General features: G+C 44.0%; 1 protein-coding gene across 3 annotated transcripts in view; it reads left to right on the plus strand.

The window, feature by feature from the left end:
- The window catches only part of SLC22A23 (solute carrier family 22 member 23), a 116,637-nt gene that overhangs the window by 15,110 nt on the left and 79,579 nt on the right, over window positions 1-21,948 (plus strand). For all 3 annotated transcript variants that reach the window (XR_010069949.1, XM_063325990.1, XM_063325991.1), the window contains exons 2-3: window positions 2,971-3,074; window positions 8,441-8,595. Coding sequence is in view for 2 of the 3 variants with exons in the window: in XM_063325990.1 (XP_063182060.1) it covers window positions 2,971-3,074; window positions 8,441-8,595 (259 nt within the window). In the remaining variant the exon portion in view is untranslated. The remainder of the gene's footprint in view (window positions 1-2,970; window positions 3,075-8,440; window positions 8,596-21,948) is intronic.

Here is a 21,948-nt window from a genome sequence, read left to right on the forward strand (position 1 = left end):
TTAAGATGGGTGGGGATGATACACTAGCTATTAAAAATGTATGTTGCCCTGCTAATGTCATCTTTACCTGAGTCTACTTTTGATTGCAGCATCCATTTTTCTTTTGTGCCCTCTCCTTATTCTTCCGTCTCTCTGCATGTCAAATACCCTTGTGGCAGCCACTACTGTCCTGCCATTTATTTTGGATAAATGCTTCATGGCGACCTCTCTCTGGTTTGTGACAGCTGCCAGAGGAGAAACCGGGATGCGCTGGAGCTCTTGGTACTGAGCGAGTAATCCGGGGTTGTGGCAGATTCTCTGAAAGTTTGTGCTAAAGCAACTGATGAAACATTTCACCATTTCCCTATTTACCAATTCTGAGGGTTTTGAAGAGCAAGAGATTTGGGGAAGTTCAGGGGCTGCCTGCGCCCATCAGCACCTGCCTTAGGCTGCCCTCGTGGGCTTGGGGCGTCAGCTCTGATTTCTGCTGGGCTGCAGAGCTAGTGCTTAATCAAAGGCAGGAAAGGGCCAGTTGCAGGGTTTGCAAGGAAATACATGTTTTTATTTTCAGAGCAGCTGGAGAGTTGGGCAATAGCCTTAAAAACAAACAAACAAATGACGACTTGCAGATAAGTTATCAAAAGGAGTGGGTGCATTTTAGGCGGCATTGAAGGACATGCCGATAGATTGACTTTTCTTCTGCTTTTAAACTCTTACTCTGTGTGCCAGTGTGACAAAGTGGTTTGACATCTGTTGTCCTGGCCTGAAATTTCACAACAGCCCTTCATGAGATTTTTTGGCTGTTCCAACCATGAACCTTTACCTACGTGTAATCTGGTACTGCACATTCTCTGCCTGGGGCTCATGCAAGGGACGGCTACGTTTGACTAGCAATAGTAAGCTGTTAAAATTACAAAGCACCAGGATATCTGCTTTTTCTTTTTGCGCTTGGATGACATTACTGTTCCTCTGACAGCAATAAAATTAAAAATTAACAACTTGTGGAGATTGCCTTTAAAAAGTGTTCTTGTGTAAATATGACTATTTTTAATAAATATTTATTGTTTGTAGCGAACAAATCAAGATTTCCCAGTTCTAAGCAGCATATATATACCTTCTGGATTGTGAAAATAAACCTGGAGCATTTGAAAGCCTGCATGGAGCTCAGATCTATCTCCTGAATTTTTTGTTTGCGGCTTGCCTGGGCAGATATTATTCTTTGCAAACTGGAGATTGGTTACATAATTGCAAATATTAGGAATTGCATTTCTCCCACTAGCTAAATACTTCTAAAAAGTCAACATCTTTGGAGAACAGTTCTCACTGCCTTGCTGAGCTGTTTGCTGCAAATAATTCATAGCTATTTGGTGGAAAAATGCTTGCTCATACTACTTGCTTTTGGTTCCTTAGTGCCTTCAGTCTGTAGGTGGGAGGACCAGACATATATGTCCCAACTTCTACAAGTCAGTGCAGTGAGGAACCCAAAAATACATTTAACTAAAGCAAAAAGCCTGAGCCTGAAAGCTGGCATGTTTCTTGTGGCCACCAAAGTGCTCTACTTCTTGGGTAAATGGTATATTGTAGGGAGGACGTCTCCTGTGATGTTGAACCAGAGGGCTGACTCAGACCTAGCATTATTTGTGGAAGGGCTGCGCGTCATGATAATGCTTAGAAGTGCAGCGCACCTAATTGAACTCTTTTTAAGGGAAGCTTTCTTTTGAAGTTGCTTCTGACTTTTAAAAATTAATTGCATACTTTTACTTTGCGTTTTTGGCCATGAAACTTCAGTTACTGGTGTCAGGAGGGCTGCTACTATTGCATTGCACACAAGCAGCCATTTGTTCTGCAAAGTTTCAGTTCTGGAGTTATCTGACTCTCCAACGTTAGCTGTACTTATTTTTCATGAAACGTGCATGGCTCCCATTACCATCAATATTTGAACACTTCACAAACCACGAACAAACATATCTTCCTACATTTATTCAAGGATATAATAGTACTATCCACACTTTACACATAAGAGAGATTAAGTTACTTGTCTGAGGGCAAAGAGGATGTTGGACTAAAGCCAGGAATGCAGCCTGGCTCTCCTGGGCCTCAGTCTAATGTCTCAGAGGAAAATGTCTTGGAGTTTAGGGAAGCCTCACTAGAAACCTTGCTCTTCCCATCTTTCTCATGGGAATAAGGCAGTGCCCTAATGACAGCGTGCCTGAAGTGGTCCATTTTCTCCTAATTTGGACAGAAGGGGTCATTTCTGTATCAGGAATAGCTTTAGTGTGTAGGTTCAGCCCCTCTCTGAGCTGTGAAATATCGCTGTGGGGGCTGTTGTCCCAAGGAGTCTCATGGTTGTGCTGGGATCTCTGGCTGCTCTGTCTGGCTCCATGACAGGACTTGTCTTGATGAGTTGTGCCATTAATTGGTCTTTTCCCCTTCCACCACCTGGGGAACTGCGATGCTTTTCTGAAAGCAAAAGCATCTCGACCTTTTATCTAGGGGAGCCTGGAGCTCCTGTTTGTAGGAGCCTGGAGCTAATGACCATCAGGGATATGTGGCAAAGTAACTGTTTTTACCTGTGTTTCTGAGTGACCTTGAGGAGGTCAATAGGGGAACTTGCTCTAAATTTCTTGTGCTCGCTGCCGGTGGGCTTCCCAGGGCTCTGGTGGTAGGTTTCTGGGGCTGCTATGGTGAGATGCTAGCTACATCAGTACTGCCAATGTCTAAACTCACATGGCCTCGAGAGGGGGAGACTTAAGCGTTGGATATTGTCATTTTATAACTAAGGGCCTGATAAAACTCACTGAAGTAAACAAGTCTTTAATTTGCTTCTTGGCATTTGGGTTTTTTACTTGAGGGGCAAAGCTTTCCTCTGCCGTTTCCATGCACTCACACTAGGACAGCAATTTGGAAGAAACTCTACACCAAGATTAGTATGTTTAAACGCAGCTGAGAATAACTAATTTATTTCATTTTATTTGTCTTTTTTTCTTCCAGTGGGATCTTGTTTGTGATTCTGCCTGGAAAGTCCACATTGCTAAATTTTCCCTACTGGTAGGATTAATCTTCGGCCACTTAATAACAGGATGTATAGCTGACTGGTAAGTGAAAAATCTTTTAATGTAACTATAAATAAATAATAATAAAATATTAATTATTGTTTCGATTTTCTTCTACTTTATATTCATGAAGAACATTTGCATAATGATTTTTCAGGCTCTGAAAGAAGTGTGATGAATAAACAGTTCAAGACTGTTAATTGCTTGAACTGAGTAATTTAAATCAAGGTAAATAACATGAAAATAAGCTATCTGGTAGTTGACTTAGTTATTTCCTGACGACACAATTTATTACAGCTGTAATGCTAGTACGGAATTAAGTATTTTCTAATTATGTAAATGAAGCCTTTGGTTCAGGCTTTTCTCTCTTTTTTTTTTTTTTTTAACCAAGACATAGGGCCGAAAGAAATTGGAAGCGGCATTGATTTGACTGAATACAAGACTAGTGTAATGTCAACCTTGTGCTTACACAGTATCTTTCAGGGCCTAGAAGGCTGTTTTTTGCAAACCTTTCCATTGTTCTATTTTTAAAGTTCTGGCTAAGCAAACATTTTGATGTAGTGTTAAGGAATCGCTGACTGATGTGCTGTTAATATTGGGGTATTCAATTGCAAAGCATAGAGTGCAATCCCTTCAATTGCAGTAGTGAAAACGTTATTGGATACCCCAGTTATTCTGAGAGTTCAGAAAGCGTCTTGTAGTGCAAAAGAGGGGAGTAAAAATTAAAGACATGACTTAAGTGATTTCAAAGGAAACTTGCAGCATCTGAAACAATAGCTCTGTGATGCTGTCCCAGTCATTTCAGTGGCTTCCAGCACAGTTGCCAACGTTGGTGCTTCAAACGGCCCCAAGTTAACTCTTTTGCCATTCATTAAAACAGGAAAGGAAGAAGAACAGTTGCCTATTAGGGAAATCTTACAAAGCCTCAGCAACTCACCAGTCTGTTGGGAGAGAAAAGGCCCCCTGCAGCTGTGCAGTAATTTGACTCAAAACATTTGTAGCAAAACTGCGTCTTAATTCTTGAATAGTCGTCCAAAGTTTTTAGGCAAGTGCAAAATCATGACTTTTCAGTGAAGTAGGGAACACGCATGATGAAATACAGTTGAATTTGATTAAAATACCAAAGTGAAACAGGGCTCTAACAACACAGAGAAAGTATAGTGGGGAAATGAATGAGGGATCTTGCTCGGTTTTCCTAAAAAGGAATCAGTGTGGAGAAAGCAGACTTATACCCAAGTTAGGGAAATGCTGCTATAATTGACAAATAAGTCACAAATAAGTGAACAACTTGTTGCCTAAGGCACTGGCTTCAAGAGAGAAATGCAGTAAGCAGATTTATTAGCTCTCTGCCACCAAAAGGAGCAGTATCCTGCTCTTCCACCCATTTCTGTCCCCAGTGTGTACTTTGTGCTGCCACGTGTGCTTGTTGGACCCCTCTGCAAGCTGCTTAGCTGAGCTAATGCAGCATAAAATTACCCTGATACAAAAATTAGGTTTGGTTTGTTGGTGTTTTTTTTTAGCGAGTTTAAGGAGAATCTGGTTTCCAGCTGTGGTGCAAAGGAGAAAAAGGATAACTTGGTGCCTGGAGGAGGGACAAGTGAGCTCCTTGCCCTTTTGTGGGTCACCAGAAAGGACAAGGCTTGCTGCTAGCAAACCCAGTCCTCGTGCTCCTCTTCGGTCCCCATCATTGCCATCTGATGTAACTGACCCAGCAGGGATCCTTCGCTGGGTAGTCTTTGTCATTTAGCAATTGCATTTGGGGCTGGTAAAAGAAAGCTTAAATGGGATTTACTTAGCTATTTAATCACAACTTGAGCTTCCACTAAGGCAGGGGGTTGTGTGGAGAGACAGATACAAAGGGGATTGTACCTGTAAAAAGAGAACAACAAAAAAAGGATGTCGGTCCCGAGCAAGAGCAGAGATTAAGCAGCATAATGTATAAAAGTGTTACAAAGTTTCAAAATCTGTTTTCCTTTCACTTATATACCACTGTCCAGTTTAGATAATTAGAAGATGTGTTGGTTTCTTTGTAGCACTAGGGTCTGAGGCTTTGCTTTTCCTTTCTGAAAGAAAGTTGTCAAAGTTGTATGTGGCAAAGTCATGAAGTGTCTTAAGGTCATTTGCTAAGTAAACTGAGTGGTCTGTGTTCAAAACACAGTAGGTGTGCATCTTGGATAGCTCTGTGTGGAAAGTCTATAGGAAGAAGGTCTGTAAACTTGTTCGGGCTTGTGAAGACCGACTGTGTCCAATGCCTGAATAAGTTACTTGTTCAACAGGCAGAGTGTTGCTGGCAGTTTTGCCTGCTCTGGACAGAGGCTGTTGAGGTCTCTGTGGAAGGTTTCCTCTGGAGCAGGCAGACTTGGTGTTCAGGTAGCTTCAAGACAGTAGGTCCCTGCCCAGTACTGCCCCTGCTCTGCACCTGCTCTAGTGCTCTATGGAACCTTTGTGCCCGTTCAAATCCCAAAACTTGCAAAGAATAGCGTGGGAAGAGCAATTTGATCAGCAGTAAGAGCAAAGCTTAGTCTTCTCAGGGTGGCAAGGTACATGCGTAGGAGCATGGGAAGAGTAGGTCTTGTCCTCAAACCCATTCACTTCCCCACCGTGGTGCAACTCTGATGATATTAGTATCTTTTTGATGCATCTGCATATCACACTGTGCAGATTGCAGATTCTTCAAAAGCCCGGGGTTGCTTGTATCCCTAGTTATTTGCCTGTGCAGGCAGAATTTAGCATTTGATCTAGATAATAGCATGCAGTGTAGGCTGAGACTTTTGTGGCACAGAAATCTCTCTCTGGAATAGTTTGGATGACAGCAGATAGCATCCCGGGGCTGTTTTACCAGGGAGATGTTGTATGGTTTAATTTCTCACAAGAATTTCCAAGTAATGTTAGACAGAACTCTGTCTACATATAAAAGGTGATTTTTTTTATTTTATACTCTAAGACACCATCCTGTCAGAACACTGCTGGATCACCAAATATACAGCTGATAGCTGCCCTGGAGTTTTGATTTTTGAGGAATGTGCTGCATATCTTGATGAGGAAGTAGACTCGTTTTGTGTCTGGGAGGAGGTGCTGCTGATGTCTCTTAGCACAGGGCTTATTTGGCCTCAAGTTGGCTTTCACAGGCCCAGGAGGGTCTTGGATTTCCTGATTCTTCATTACTGGCAACAATTCATTTGCATAAGTTGTATTATGTTAGAAGAAATTCTATATCCCAATGACGGATAACCTCAAGTAAAGAGAGTGGGAGGTGGGGAAGAAGGGAACTGATGTATGCTAAGCATGAGGTCTTTTTAAATCAACATCAGGGAATGGCAGGTCAGGCTTGTGACGAGAATTAAGTTCCTAATTCTGAGTGTTTGCATAATGCCTTTCATCTACAAAACACTTCCACAAATACTGATTAGTGTGAATTACAGCTTGGCGATTACGAAAATAGGGCTGTGAAAATCTGCGCGGATCGCTGATAATACAAAGTTCGTAGTTTGTTTAGGGTTTTTTTTTCCTGTATTCAAGGTTTCACGTGAGGTACTTCCCCTCCCTGCCCAAGTGCTTTGTGTTCCATAAATACAAAATCTGGAGTGTACACATAGCAGTAACTGCCCCCATGTCCAGCATGTTCACAGTGCGTCGCGTATCACCGTGGCAGTGATGTTGTGTCCCCACCCTGAGCCCAACAGCAGCTCATCTTCTTGTGGGCTGGGTCTGTACCTTGGCTACGAGCTGCCTCCTTTGACCTTGCTGCCTTCAATTCTCACATTGAAAAATTTTTAAAACTTTCCATGTTAAAAACATTGAGTGGTTAATGCCAACAAGTAAAATCTTTGAGGTGCCCCACAGGTGATGCTACAGCTGAAATAATAAACCTGTCCTCACGCGAGAAGCCATGACATCAGCTTCTTAGGCGTGACTTCGAAAAAGTGTGAATAGTAACACGTGTATTGGCACACTCTTCTGGTTCCCAAAAATGTCAAAAATTATAACAATATCTCCTTTTCAACGCTTTACCACGTATTTTATTGATCTTGTTCTATTTTAAGTAAAGCAAAATCCAAAGTATTAATTGTGAATGCACATATACAATATACCTTATAGCTGCTGGTAACAATCTGCTGAAATAATCGAATAGAAACGCTTCAGTATGTGGAACTGGACTAAGTTGTGAGATTTAAATGCTCTTTATTGTGCTGACATTCAACCTGATGGCTGGCTTGCAGCTGACAGACGGCTTTGGGTCTGTGAAAGCTGCCTACGAAAAGCAAGTTCATATATTCTTTGTGGAAATGGCATATGGAGCTGACTAAAAGGGATCCTCAGTTCCACTGGAAAATTTGTGGGAGTTGACAAGTTGAAAAATTTTGGAAATCTCCACATAATGATCCAATTATTGCTTAAAAATAGCCTGGTGCTCGGTATCATTCTCCTTGCACAGGAAGAGGGGGAGGGGGAAGGGAAATTATAAACACTAAGCATTTGAGTAAGAGATGTAAAAGTCTCCTATTCCTTTGACATAAAAGAGCCAAACTCTGCACAAGCGCCCCCACGTTCAGCGGCAGCAGAGCTCTTCCTCCTCGTCGGCGCTGCACCAACACGTGCCACTGCAGGTTGCAGCTGCAAAGCCTGCCTGCAAAGGAGGACTGCGAATCCTCACACCCACGTTGCCAGTAATCATTTTTTGGAGCGGTTTCTTCCTAGTTCTCCAGTCGGGCTGGTTTTGCGGATCTCAGCGGTGGGGATGTGAGGTGGAGGGATTTGGAAGTCCACCATTCTCCTGCGAGCATTACTATCAGCTCTGTAAGGCTCAGGGAAGTGACGCGAGCCCTGTTCGATGCTTGTGCTGTGTCTGTTAGGCTTGCCCTCAACAACGGGGCCAAGGAAAACAGGTTTTTGAGCCTGTTCCTCTTGCAGAGTTGTCTGAGAAGCACACGCCTGTTGGGAAGAAGGGAGCTCTGCAGTAAGCTCTGTGGCTGTATACTGTGGAGAAATAATAATATACCATGCTATATATAACAAGTAATACCATATACTCTACTGTGCTACTACAGAAAACTCTGAGTAGTTTTTTCACCTCCAAGGTATTTGTTTATGGCCTTACTGTAGTTCCTAGATGTTTCCTTGTTCAACTTTGGTGTTTTGGGACTGATTTTTAAATCAAGTGGTAATGTATTATGTGCTGTCCTTGCTTAATCCCATCTGAAATGAATTTGACAATGCAAAGCTGATGGAGGAATCTGGGGTTTAGCAAGCAGAAAAAAAATTGATAAGAATGAAACAAGCATTAAAAATGGATGGTAATATTTAGAATGGATTGCATGATTTGTTCCCCTCTGTTAGGTGTTATGTCCATCTAGCGTTATGTCCAACTTAGCTTTTAACAGCATTTCTCCCTGTTTCCTTATTTTTAGGGTTGGTCGACGGCCTGTACTGCTCTTCTCTGTCATATTCATTTTGATATTTGGACTGACTGTGGCACTCTCAGTGAATGTGACCATGTTCAGCACACTCAGGTTTTTTGAGGGGTTTTGCCTGGCTGGAATAGTCCTCTCCCTGTACGCACTACGTGAGTATGCCTTCATCGCCCATCCAAATGTGTCTTTGTTGAGAGCAGGGTTTCCTGTTCTCCGGCTTCCCGCTTAAATCCAAACAGGTCAAACTAGGATCGTAGGGTCTGAAAAGGCTTTAGCCTGAATTTTATTAAGGAGGTAAGGACTTGGAGCTGTCTCTTTAGGTTGCTACAGAGCAGTCTGTGAAGCTGTTTGCGAGCTCATTTTAGAAGAGTTGTAAAGTGTTTTGGGTTTGCTTGTTGTTATTTAAACCCAGAAGTCATCTGTGTTGTGGCTATAGTGTGTAATGGGAGTGGATTTCACCTTGCAGTATTGAGCTCAGTAGGACACCCCCCACTCTCACTGTCTCTAGCGGTCTGTATTTCAGCACTTTTTCAGAAATTCCTCTGTTACTTACAGCAAGACATCCCATGTTCCTGAGTCAGGATTGTAAAGTATAGCAAAAACATGTGAGAAAACCCTGAAGTCCTTTTATCAATAACTGTTTTGTTGGGTTTTGTGATTTTTGTCGTTTTCATGGGAGGAGGAAAAAAAAACCCACTGAGAGAAACTTAGGCGAAAGCTTGTAAGGAAAGTCTACATGCTCATATCTGGAGTGACTGGTAAACTTGTAGCCAAAACATTTCAAAACTCCTTTCTGAGGCCTTGCCTTTGGAGAGTACATGAGGGATGCCGCCAGCCTAATCTGCACCCCTTTGATACGCTCCAGAGAGCTCCATCTGCTTCTGCTTCCCTGGCTGTTTGTAATTAATAGGTAGTCCTGCACCAACCAAGGAAAACACAGAATTTCTCTCTTTTTATTCTGACCCTGGAAAAGTATTATCTAACCATATCCTGGGAGTTGCTGTGCAGATCTTCATAAATTTTTATTTACTTCCTATTGTACATGGTATCTAACCCATCAAAATTTTGCATAATATCCTTACTCTGCATGGAGTGCTTTGTAGCATTAAGTTTCACAGTATTTGTTTTGATTTTGGTGTGCACCAAAGGGAAAAGAGCCTGACTAGAGTATAAAAAAGTTTGTTCTGTATTGTATTTCTTTATTATAGCTGATATGGTACAGAAGATACATGTTTGTTTCTTCTCTTGCCTTTGATTATATAATCGGTATTGAGACTTTTTCACCAAAAAACAAAACTACCAGTGAAGACATCACACTTTTATTGGGAAGTGTTTTAACCTGTGGTTCCTGTGGGAGCGGGCTTCAGCCGTTACCAGTATGACATTCAGCTGGAAATCAGGCTTCTTGAGATTTTTCACTGCCCAGTGCAGCATGTTAGGGTTTTTTACTTTTAAGTGAGTCATTGCCACCACGGGATTTTGTGAGGAAATGCCATCTAAGTAAAAGTTTCATTATGGACCTTCTGAGATCAGAGTGAGAGAGCGCACGTGTCACCTTAGATCAGACAGTAGCTTGCCAGCCAAGGCTTTCATTCAGCAGATGGGAGATGCTGGTTAGTTTATACTCTGCTTGATCCAGAGCAAGGATTTGAGTCTGTTTTGGTTTTTTTTCTCGTTGTAATTCAAGTGTTTGCTATAACTACTGCATGCGTGTGTCCATTGCAAATGGGCAGCTGTCTGGATAGACAATACATGAATGGAGTCTGTAGGTGTTAGGAGAGATCTGTGTGCAATTAGCTGCAACCTGAACATCAGTGCACTCCTATGGAATTGGGACGATGTGAAAGATGCAGCACCTGTACCTCTGACCTTCTGGCTGGGGTGCTGAGGGGAGTGGATTTTTCTGTATTAAATATTTCCATTTAAGCAAACAAAAAAAGCTGTCATTGTGGGAGAGGATTAATCTCTAGAGCTTTAAAGAATGGGAGGAACAGGGTTGGGGGTTTTTTGTTTTGTTGTTGTTGCTGGTTTTGATCTTAGTACTCAATCCGTTAGGCTTCCTCTCAATTTAGATTTACTATCTTTCCCTTTCTGCTACAATCTGTAGCATGCCATTGCACTCCTTTGTGGAGTCATCTTCTGTTTCTTATCCCCTCTTCCCTTTCTCTTAGTGGCCTTGATTTCTTCCCCTGGAGGTTTGTTGCCCCTGAATTCCCGGCTGGCTGCCCTGAGCAGAACAATAGAAAGTGGGAAGTTTGAAGTGCTAGACGCTGTGCAGAAACAAACTGTATAGGCTTGCATAGCCTGCAAAAGTAATTAGCCTGCCACAAGGATCCTTTTACACTGTGTTGAGCTTGCTAGTTGTGCTGGGATTTATGGCCTGCCTAAGGGAAATTGTAAATAACAGTCCTGGATGCTTTGGGAGTGGGAAGAGCACCGAAGTGCTGTCTTTAAAACACAGAGCTGCCAAGGCTGAGCTGCCCTCACTGTTCAAACCACACTCTTCTTAATGGCCTAATGCTGCTTTCCTACCTGTCAGCCCTAAGGTGCAGAGTGAGCCCGGAGACAAGCCTTGCCTTCTGTGGAGGGTCAGCACTGACTCCCAGCCGCCCGTGTCCCTCTGCGGGCTTTCCTCAGTGTTGCGATGAGTTAGCATCTTGTGGCCTCCAAGTACAGCCTCTTGCCTGGAGACGTTTGGGACTTGTCTAAAGAAACCACTTTTGGATGTTGATTTGTTAAACCGAAAAGCTTTCCTGCAGCTGTGGTAGTTCTGTTGCAAAAAGTGTTCCGGGTCAAATTTCTCGGGAACCTGCAGGAAGAGACAGGCCTGGTGCAGGTGATGGTGCTTGCTGCAGAGGAGTGGACCCAGGGCTTTCTCCTCCCAGGTGCTGTGGGTCATTGCTCATCTAGGAGAATGCCTGAAAGGCAGTTAATCCTCCTCCACTGACCGAACATGCACAGCTTTGAAAGACTTTTGTTTCATGCTGATGTGGAGGTGGGGGGTGGTTTTACCATCTTCCAGAAGCATTTTCCTGCCCTGTACCCAACCTTCAATGGGTTCCTGTGCTCCTGAGCAGCTGGTACACCTCTTGTGTGGTGAGGCACCAGCAAGGTCCTTGGGAAGCTCTCCCCAGGAGGCTCCTGATATGCCACGGTCTGATGCACGGAGCTGGAGCCATTTGCTGTGAGATGCTGGTTAGGTCCTTGCTATGTTTGCTGAGCAGATTTCTGTGGAAATGGGCTGCCCCTTGTTGGAGGAGAGCACTGGGAGTGGAGGCAAAATGTCCAGAGAGAGAAATGGTGGAGGGGTGCTAAGGAGCACTCTGGCTGCCATGGTTGGAAGGGGATGTATGGCCTGCCCGGCAGTTAAACATAGAAAAGAGTGTCAACTTGGGGACTGGAGGAGGACAGGTGGTTTAAGAAATGGCAGGGGAAAAGTTGTGGGTTTTTTTTTTTGTTTTTTTTTTTTTTTTTACCAGAGTGTCTTTTGTCCCAGTATTTGCTGCTGCGTGCGCATTCAGGAAGGAAGGACGGGCATCCTGCAGCTGCTGGCTCGGCACGCTTGGATGCACAGCGCTGTAGCCTGCTGCCCAGCCGAAGACAAGGAGGTTTGAGTTTACCGATTGGGGTGGAAAGTCTTGTGGCTGGTCCTGTGAGGAGTTTGCTTTGTCCGAGAGTGAGGGGAAGAGGTGTGGGAGCCCCGAGCAGAGACACCTGTGCCTGAATAATGCCTCAGCTGGTGCCTGTGGACTCCTATAGCAGGCAAGGCGTGCCACTCTTGCCGCAAATAGCTCTGCTTGCTGGTTGCAACTCATGTGGGGCAAAGTACACTTGGCAAATGTGGAAGTCATGGGAGAAAGCAAATTTGATTATCTTGAGGGTGGGGAGGGTGTTGCTTCTGGGTCACTTTAGTCTCGGCTGTGACCCCGGGGCAGCCTTTTCCTGTGTGTTTGTGCAGAAGGCCAGATGCTGCGGCTTTCTCTGTGTGGTTTCCCTTCCTTAGGGCTCGCTTTCACGAGCCGGCACAAGCTGATGCAAGAGCTCTCATGGCTGAGGGCAGGAGTTCCCCCTCCCCGATCTCCCCCTCTCCTCTCACGTGCTGCTGCCCGAGCCCTCTGCGGGCGAAGCCATCCGCCTTCCCTCCAGAGAAGACCAAGTGCTCTCTTGTCAGCGGGATGGATGCGCCCTCTGGTCTTGTGTCCTCTTCCTCTGGGAGATTTTCTGCTGGGCATCGCATCCCATGCAGTGCCCGAGTCTGGGGGATAGAGCTGGAGCGTGGCCCCGTACCACGCAGGGCCAGTTAAATGGGTAAAAACAAGCACAGGTTCCCTCCCCTTCCAGCTGATCACTTCCTTTGCCATATCTGTCTCCTCCCTGGTGTCCCTGCTTTTGTCACTTTCTGGAGTCGAAGCTAGGATGATGATATTAATTAAACTATTTAGGGGGGAAGGGAAGGTGGGGGGGAAGAGTCATATTTTTCTGGCAAATGCTCCTGGTGGGTTTAATGAGCCTCCCGTTAAAGTGCTGTGTGCCATTGCTAATGACAGTACCTGAGCTCAGACAGCGCAAGCCATGGCGCGGGTTTGCACACAATTGCAGGCTGTTCAGCAGTTTCATGGGTGACTGAACTACAGATTACGCTGCAAAATTAGAAAGTCTAGACTTGAATGAACCAGTAAATAGGCTCTGGAAATAGCTTTGCTGAAAGGGAGACAACATCCTCTCAGGTTGGAGCGAGGAAGCAGGGGTGCCCCTCCAATATGTAGTAGCAGGATGAGTAGGCACGTTGTTTCCTTTTATGCTGTTAGGAGAAAAAAAGGTAGAAACGCTGTTGAAAATCATAGGTTGTGTTTCAAAAGCCTGGAGAAGCTTGGCAAAGGCTTCCAGACTGGTTGAGACGTCCAGCTGTGATGTATCTTTCTCATTTACAGCTAGGTCAATCTAACCTGCTACTCCTGTAAATCGCACAGGCACTGATCTGAGAGAGGTTAAATGCAGCTGCTTAAGATATTTATTTTTTTTGAACATGTATCCTGGAAAGCTAGAGTGGCGTGCTTAGACAGCTTGCTCTAGGCTGAAGAATGAGCAAGTGCCAAAACAGAACATGGAAGCCTCTGGGTGTTGGGCTGTAATGATGTCAGATTTGTAAAATAATTTTGCTTCCCGTCAGGTGTCAGTATAATGGGTGAGATTTATCTCACCCCCTCCCCTCGTTTTCTTTGGTTTTGTTTTTTTTTTTTCTTCTCTTCCCTTCCCTCCCGGAAGTGTATAGGCTCAGATCCTGGAGCATCCCAGTTTATAATTCCCACCTCCCTTGGAGTTTGAATTGTCTAAACAATATAATTGCTTGATTTACTCTCCATTTTCCTCTCCTGACTCTTCAGCAGCAAGCATGGCCTTGGCTAGGCAAGGCAGGTGAAACACTGCAAAGTGCAGGCTCTGAAGTTATTCTGTGTAATCTGAACCGGCTCAATAAATAACTCTGCAACACATTCCCAAATCGGACGGTGTGGAAAACATCTGACTGCTTTTCAGTGCGTTGACATGTGCTTTAAGCTCTGCAGTAACGTGCAGTTCTCTCTGCTGACAGGTCTGTGATAAGATCAAGGTTGTTAAGCCACCTACCTTCTGTTTATGTAACCAGCCTTTCCTTGCTCTGAGTCACTTGCTGCAGATCTGGTAGGAGTGATCACAGAGGGATCCACTGAACGAAAACCTTACTGGCTCACCCTATAGTGACCATTAATTGATAAATGGTAAATCTTTGCTTAAAGAGCAGCCACGGGCTGTTCTAACATTGAGATGGGATGTGAGTTTCTGGAAACAGAGCTCTGTATGCTGGATGCAATGGCATCCTTGGGTGTGTCAAGAAGAGTGTGGCCAGCAGGTTGAGGGAGGTCATCCTCCCCCTCTACTCTGCCTTGGTGAGGCCACACCTGGAGTACTGTGTCCAGTTCTGGGCTCCCCGGTTCAAGAGGGACAGGGGACTGCTGGAGAGGGTACAGCAAAAGGCTACCAAGATGATTAGGGGACTGGAACGCCTCTCTTATGAGGAAAGGCTGAGGGATTTGGGTCTCTTCAGTCTGGAAAAAAGGCGGCTGAGGGGGGACCTTATCAACACTTATAAATACTTAAAGGGTGGGTGTCAGGAGGATGGGGCCAGGCCCTTTTCAGTGGTGCCCGGGGACAGGACAAGAGGTAACAGGCACAAACTTGAGCATTGGAAGTTCCACCTAAACATGAGGAGGAACTTTACTTTGAGGGTGGCAGAGCACTGGAACAGGCTGCCCAGGGAGGTGGTGGAGTCTCCGTCTCTGGAGACATTCCAAACCCCCCTGGACGCGTTCCTGTGCAACCTGCTCTAGGCGGCCCTGCTGTGGCAGGGGCGTTGAACTAGGTGATCTCCAGAGGTCCCTTCCAACCCCTACCATTCTGTGATTCTGTATTTTTACTAGCTTTATGCAAGAACTGTTAAAAAAATAGTATTAAGTAGGAGCACTCCAGCTGCCCAAAAAAAAAAAAAAAAGAGGAATGTGCATGCCTTTTATCAAATGCCTGGGGGCTCAATTTATGCAAGAGTGGAAAAGGTTATTGGAATTACAGTACTCTCCTTATAAGTATAAATCTTCCTTGCTCTTCATTGCTTCCTTCAGTACAATCAAATTATGACTCCTCATATAATCTGCTGGCCTCCTTCTCCTCAGCACTTCCTCTGAATTTCCTTCCCTTTTCTGACGGTCAAAGCAGGTATGAGCTCTTCTAGGCACACGGCGTCTGCCATTAGGGCGTGGGCTGTCATCCTTATTTTAGCCCCTAAAAACTGTTTTCTGGAGCAGAGGTGCCCTCGAAGCATTGTTAACATACTGTCCTGAACCCTGGAAAAACTATACCATTTGAGGCAGTCTGTTTGAAATTAATTTATACAAACTCTTAAAGTATGCCAAAGAGGAGTGAAAGGAGGATCTTTCTAAAGCTCCTTGGGAGGTTAGAAGATGTTTGGTTAATGCAGACATTGTAGCAGGATCAAATTTTCATCAGTTTCTTCATTTCAGTTGCTGAAAATCTTGTGTGTTATCAATGTGACCAAAAAGCCTAAGGAATGAATTTCGTTTGAGGTAGTTCCTGTATAACTGGTCAATTGGGAATGCAATTAGGGTGCAACACTGCAGTTGTTACATATGTGATGATGACAATCAGACGAGATTAGAGCACACTTGCAATTTCCCCGGTTCAAAACACAGCTTGCATTTACCATTTACAGTGTCTGTCCTTTAATTGTTCCAAACCAGCTCCAGCAGTTTGGGTACACTCAGTATGCAAAATCTTACCTTCTGTCATGCAAATACTTGTAACGGTAACTGTTCAGTATTGTAATGACATTTTAGCGGATTTTTATTTTATTTTATTTTTTTAGTCTGAGCAATGGCAAATAGACTCACAGGTCTGCTCAGCCCTGTTGTGCAGCTAGGAGGTCACTGCCACTGAGAGGAAACAGGGGTGGTTCCTCTCCTCCCCCTCCAAATTCCTTTGCATTTTCTCAGCTGCTCATACAACCATGGCTTCCAGCTACAGGGGGGGTGTTTAAGATGGGTGTATAGTTAAATCCAGGAAGTTTCCTTCCACTTTGCAGCTCTTTGACTCTTTGACTGACTTTTGGCTGAAGTGGTGTTAGGGCCTTACTGTAACCTTAAGGTACCTGTTCCCCCTGCTTCCCGCCCCCGCCCCCTTTGTTTTAAGACAGCTGCTAAATGGCTTTTCCTTCCTACAGCATTGTGGAGGGTTGTTGGTAGCAAAAGCTTCGCATAACGCGTGTGCACGCATCCGTGCAAGCCCTGTCCAAAGTGACTGATGCCGCTGTCGGGACGTGCGTGGTCTGTGTCTTGCAGAATCCTTTGGCCGCTGTGCACCAGCACAGGGCCACTGCCAGCCAGCCATCCCTCCTGAGAGCCGGGCTCGCTGGTACTGCTGAGGAGTCCTCCTGGCAGGAGAGCAGAGCGCTTCCACCGCCATCGTCAGGTCTGCTCCTTCTCACCAGTTAATTCAAGCCTTCACACTGTGCCCTGCCCAGTGCCTGAGCTCCACCTACTCTGCTTATTTTGGCCGGGAAAGGGCTATGTACCTCACAGTCACAAGGGTTTGATAGTGCAGGAATATCATAGCACTGGTGCATGTCTGATACCGTCACGGGTTTATGGTTAATCCCATACTTCCATGACCTGGGAGGTATGTTGTGGTTTGTTTTTCTCTGAGAAATGCAAGTGGTTTGGGGACAGAGATGTAAAAGCTCTCCCACTTGAGATTTTCTTTCATTTTTTAAAAATTTTTTTATTATTATTATTTTTTCCTAGGAGGAAACTAGTTGTTGCAGAGAGCATCAGAGAGAAGTCATACATATAGAGCCTATCCTGCTAAATCTGTTGGCTTACTGAGTTTTATCTATCCTGTTCCTCAGCTGTGTCCTTACTCTTAGCAGAACATGAAAACCAGATGGGCCAGTGTTGGAAATGAGAGGGGCAGCAACCAGCTGCCCTTAAGGTAGTCAGCATACAGGGTTGGACTTTATTTTTCCCCAGCTGCTTCTTCCAGTGAGAGACAGGCAAACGCACATTTCTCTTGTGTGCATGTGTTAACTTTCTGCTGCAAAAGGAAGCACGCGTAGGTTCATAAATCACCTGTGAATGAATAGTGCTTTACCTCTTTTTCCTGCCTGTCCCTACAGGTTAGGTCGTCAGGAAAATGCAAGCCAAATTATCGTGGCAACAGGATGTGCATAGAGGAAGAACCATGTGTATGAGGACAGTGGGTTTAGAAGTTATATGTAGTGACTTGAATATTCAAGTCCAGCAACAAATGTCAGCACACAAATTCACATAAATATTTATGTGCCTTTCAAGAGGAACTGTAACTTAACAAGGCTAGCCAAATTTCCATCCCCAGTCATGCAGACATGACTCCTATTTTCTCGCTTACAAATAACATAACCCCACAGGATTTTTACTAGTTCAAGTTAATTAAATTTCACTCAAAGCATGAAATTTGCGGGCAGCACTCGCTGCAGTATTTCTACAAATGCGTATTATTTAGTCAGATAGAATAAAAAGTTCACTTTTGTTTTAATTCTTTGTTTTATTTGTTGCCAGTCTACAGAACTTAATCATGCATGCTGCACCAGTGCTCATATAACTCATTTTTCTTTTTCAAAGAACACCGCACGATGTTGCATTGTGGATGAATCTCTTTATAAGTCATATGCCGCAACTACTGATGGACCTAAAAGTATGAGCTATGTTTTTGTCTTTTGGAGAACATCTGGTCCCATAAATGAATTGTGCATACACTTACGTAGTTTTTAGAGATAAGTTGAGATGTAAGTGCTTGTTAGTATCTTGAAAACTTGTTTGCTCGCATTCTTTGAATTCTGGTTATGGTGTGAATTGTGAGAGCAGAAATCGGTTTATCAAGTCTAATGAATGATATGCAAATCTTTGCAAGCACTACTCCAGTTTTGCATATATGTGCTGTATGTCTGCTTTAGTCACCCATACATTCGGTAAGGAACCTTTCAACTATAGTTAATCTTGAATTTAGGCTTGGTAATAAAACAGGTAGTGTCCTAGAGAAAAAAGGTGTATGAGGAAGGCTTGGAAATGTAGCTGTTCCTTGAAGAACAGTGTCTGTGCTGAACTGTGGGAGGAGGGAGCGTGGTCCAGTATTTGCATCATAAGTTCTGGATCCACCTTCCTGCACCTCTGTGAGTGATTCCCTCAGTTCCTGGATGCTTCAGCATCTCCCTGTAACCATCTTGTGTTTGGAGGAATTCAGAGCAGACTAGCCTTTCTTGTGGCTTCTCCTTCCAGCTTTCTGTCCTGTTCCTGTGGCAGAGATCACGCTCTTGCAGAGCAAATAATTAGCTCATACACCGATGCCCCAGGCCTCTCCCGTACAGTTGGACATTTAAGTGCAAATACATCTCCATCAGCGACTTAACCTCACCTATTCAATAGATTAGGTTAAGGACATGCATTTTGATCTGCTGCTGTTTATTCTCCGAGGAGAATAATCTCTGGCGGGAGCAGCGGGGGAGCGCAGTGTTTGTGCCTGCCTTGGCCAGCCGAGACCCGAGGAAGTGCCTTGGTGTGGTGGAAGAGGCCAAGCTCTGCTGGAGCGCTCTGCACTGTAATTAATAATTCTGTTAAAAATGCAGACTGGAAGACCTGCGTGCCCCAGTACTAAGGCATAGGTAGGTTACTTTATGTACCATCTGTTATCCAAACACTTGAGACTTGTTCCCCAGAGAAATGAGGAGGGTGCTTTCTCCATGTAGCGTTCAGTTCAATAGATATTCAAGCACATGGACCAGGGATCGTTGTCTAAAATAAATAAATGAGTTCTTAGGGTGTTCTGCTTGATGTGAAACAGCTGTCCAGAAGGAGCAAAGTGCAGCTCTGTCAGCTCATCTTTAAGGTCCTTCTCCAGTTCCACTGTTGCTTCCGCCCTGATTTCAGTCCCATGCTGGTAGGCAGTGTAGCTGTCTCCTGGGGGACAGGGCTGTTCTCCCTTGGAGCACTCGCTTTACAGCTTTATAAAATAAGTCGGAAGAAAGAAAAGTAACAAAAAAGACACAGGAAGCAGAATCAATAATGTGGTGAGGCAAAAAGCAATATAAGGGAAGAGATGTTTCTTTCTTATTATAGCAAACAAAAATGGATTGAAGGCAGGGAGGAAAAACAAAAGCAACTTAAAAAGATTGTATAATGGTAGAAGCAGCTTATGTGGTGAAATTGCAACCAGCATTCCTGATAAAATCTCATTTTGGTTTCATTTATAGCTTTGACTTTGAAAAGGGGTTTTTGTCTAGAACTTGACTGACTTGTTTTTCAAGGCACAAAACCAAATCTGTGTTTCTAGGAAGCTTGAAGAAAATTAATTAAAGAGCTTTTGAATTATAGATCCATTAAAAATGACTGTGCTTTGAAAGTTAAATAAATAAATAAAGCTGTCAGTGTTAGTCATCTACTGGGAAAAAAAATGGCTTCTCTTGTATCTGTACAGTAGAGAAACCCAATTACTGCACTCCAATGCTTTGGAATTTGGGCAGGAGAAGCTTTGATTATATGAACCTTGACTCTATGCATACGAGTCTTTTCAGATGTCGTGTGTGAGTTTAGAGTTGTGAATCAGCCTGAAGTGATGTCCCATTCTTGCTTATTTTTTTTTCTTTAGTGTCTGTGCTAAGTCTGGAAGAAAATATGTGAAGGTCAGTCTGCATCTTGTAAACTTAAAACCTGATGGATTTGACTTTTTCAGGAGGCAAACTTCACCCTTCTTGACTGAGTAAAATAAGTATTCATGCAGCTGCCTTTCTTCCCTGACTTTTCCTTGATGTTCTTCTTTGGCTGAGGGTAGGTGCTTCACATGGGCCTGGCGTCAGTTACGTGTGGCAAAGCAGAGAACAAGAATAGCCAATGCACAAACCAAAGAGGGAAAATAAAGAAAATAGAATATGTAATATATACAACAGCTGTCTTTTCTCTCTTGTTGCTGATAAGAGTCAACGTGACAGATATTTTTCTAAAAGAAGAGATCTGCTTGTATCCAATGAAGAATAATAGCAGCAATTAAAGATTCCGTATCCTGGTTATTTTGGAAACAAAAACACGGCCAGACAAAGCAGGCAGTGTGTCATGCTAGCTTGTGTGAATCTGAGTCGCACTGCTGCCTCAGTGCTGTACTTTGCTGGGATCCTGGCGGGGAGTTGTAGTGCCTGGTGGGACTTGCACTGGAGATACTACTGCTTTTTCCTGCCAGGACAGCTTCGCGTATGACTTCTGATTAGGAAATACTTATTTACTCATAGTCTCTGTCCCTCCTTCAGGCCACTGACGCATGTCCTACTTGCCCGGTGCCACTCAGCTGCAAGGTGTCTCTGCTTACAGCAACGCACATGAAATACCTGACAGAAGTGGACTTCTTTGAGAAATAACCCACTTGCCTATCCAAGTGGCAGAGGGCATTGTCTTTATGTGCATATACAAAAAAAAGATCCTTTCTGCTCTGATTGCTGGGAGTAGTTAAAAAAAATCTCAAAATGACAGTGCAGGAACTGGCTGAAGCGTTTGCTCTGCAGGAGAATCTGACAGCAGCTCGGGGCCAGCCTAAGCTGACCTGGGTCTGCCCATCCTTCCCTGGCTGGTGCTCACACCTACTGCTCGTCCCACAGTGAACTGATTCAAGGGTGTAAACCAGCAGAAAACTACTGATTTTGTTGTTTGGCTTTAAGTCAGTTTGCCCCTGGTCTCCTTCCCCCCAAAATCTTACCGCAGGGTCGGACGAGTGTGGGCAGATTAAAGGTGAAGAGCTGGAACGGGTCACTGGGGAGTCAAGGAGAGAGGAGGGACTGCAAGAGCCACAAAGCTAATTTGGCTTGCCATGGTGCTCTGCTACAGATGCAGTTTAAGAGCCCTTGTGGCTTGCTCGTAGCACAGATTAATCAATTCTTGCAAGCTTATTGCAGCAACCTTAGGTTAGGAAATTCTCTTGGTGGAAGCAGATTAGGCTGTTACAAGTCACTGTGAAGCTTGCCGTTATTCAGCGTGGGTCATTCTTGAACATGGGATTTAAAACTTTTTTCTTGCAGGCTTTTTAAAGATTAGACAGTGTTTAATTGCATCTTGGCAGAGACAGCAGGTCTAATATGTTTACAAACGTATGTCTTGGACAGGTCGACGTTTCCACCCTGCATAGCTCTCTTTGTTTGAAGTAGTAGCAGATGCAAGTCCTTCCACCGCTTCTAGGCACTGACTAACTTGTCTTGGAGAAGAGTGGATAAACTGGCAGTAGAGAAAAGGATTCTTAAAAATAATTTATAGAGATCTGCGTGGCTTTAACTTTATTTACTTCAGCTTTCAGAGTGAGGAAACTGGCTTTGGATTTATTTAAAACCTCTGAAGCCCATCTGGAGAACCAAATATGATCAGATCTTGGATATGAGATTTCCACTTTTCTGGCTGGCTTCTCTTAGCAACATCCAAATTAGTGAATAAATAGAAGCCTCCAGTCTGCCGCCGACAACAAATAATCTGTGATTCAGAGTAAAACATCTTGATCATGGACTTGGCAGTCCTAAACCTTCAGGAGCAGAAATGCAGACCATCAATCTGATATTACAGTACTGGAAAGACCCGGTTGCTTTGAAAAGGTCATTTTGTTGCTGTCCCGTCAGTTTTTCTTCCATAAATTTTACCCTTTAAGGAGACTAGAATTTATTTTTGGCTTTAAGATAGAAAAGACGGTTAGGGCTTGAACTGTGAGAGGCAGAGATGATGATGTTTGTGTCCAGGATAAAGATCCTGAAAGATACTCTGCATTGAATTGTCTGACCAGCTCCTGTGACCTTGATCTTCTACTTGGAGCATTTGAAAAAGTTTTTAGGATTGTCATAGTGTTCCTTTTTTATTTCTGCTTGCTTAATTAATTTTTGATTGCCACTTAGGTGGCTGCCACAG

This window comes from Chroicocephalus ridibundus, chromosome 2 (genome assembly GCF_963924245.1).
Source record: "Chroicocephalus ridibundus chromosome 2, bChrRid1.1, whole genome shotgun sequence".
Taxonomy (NCBI): Eukaryota; Metazoa; Chordata; class Aves; order Charadriiformes; family Laridae; genus Chroicocephalus; species Chroicocephalus ridibundus.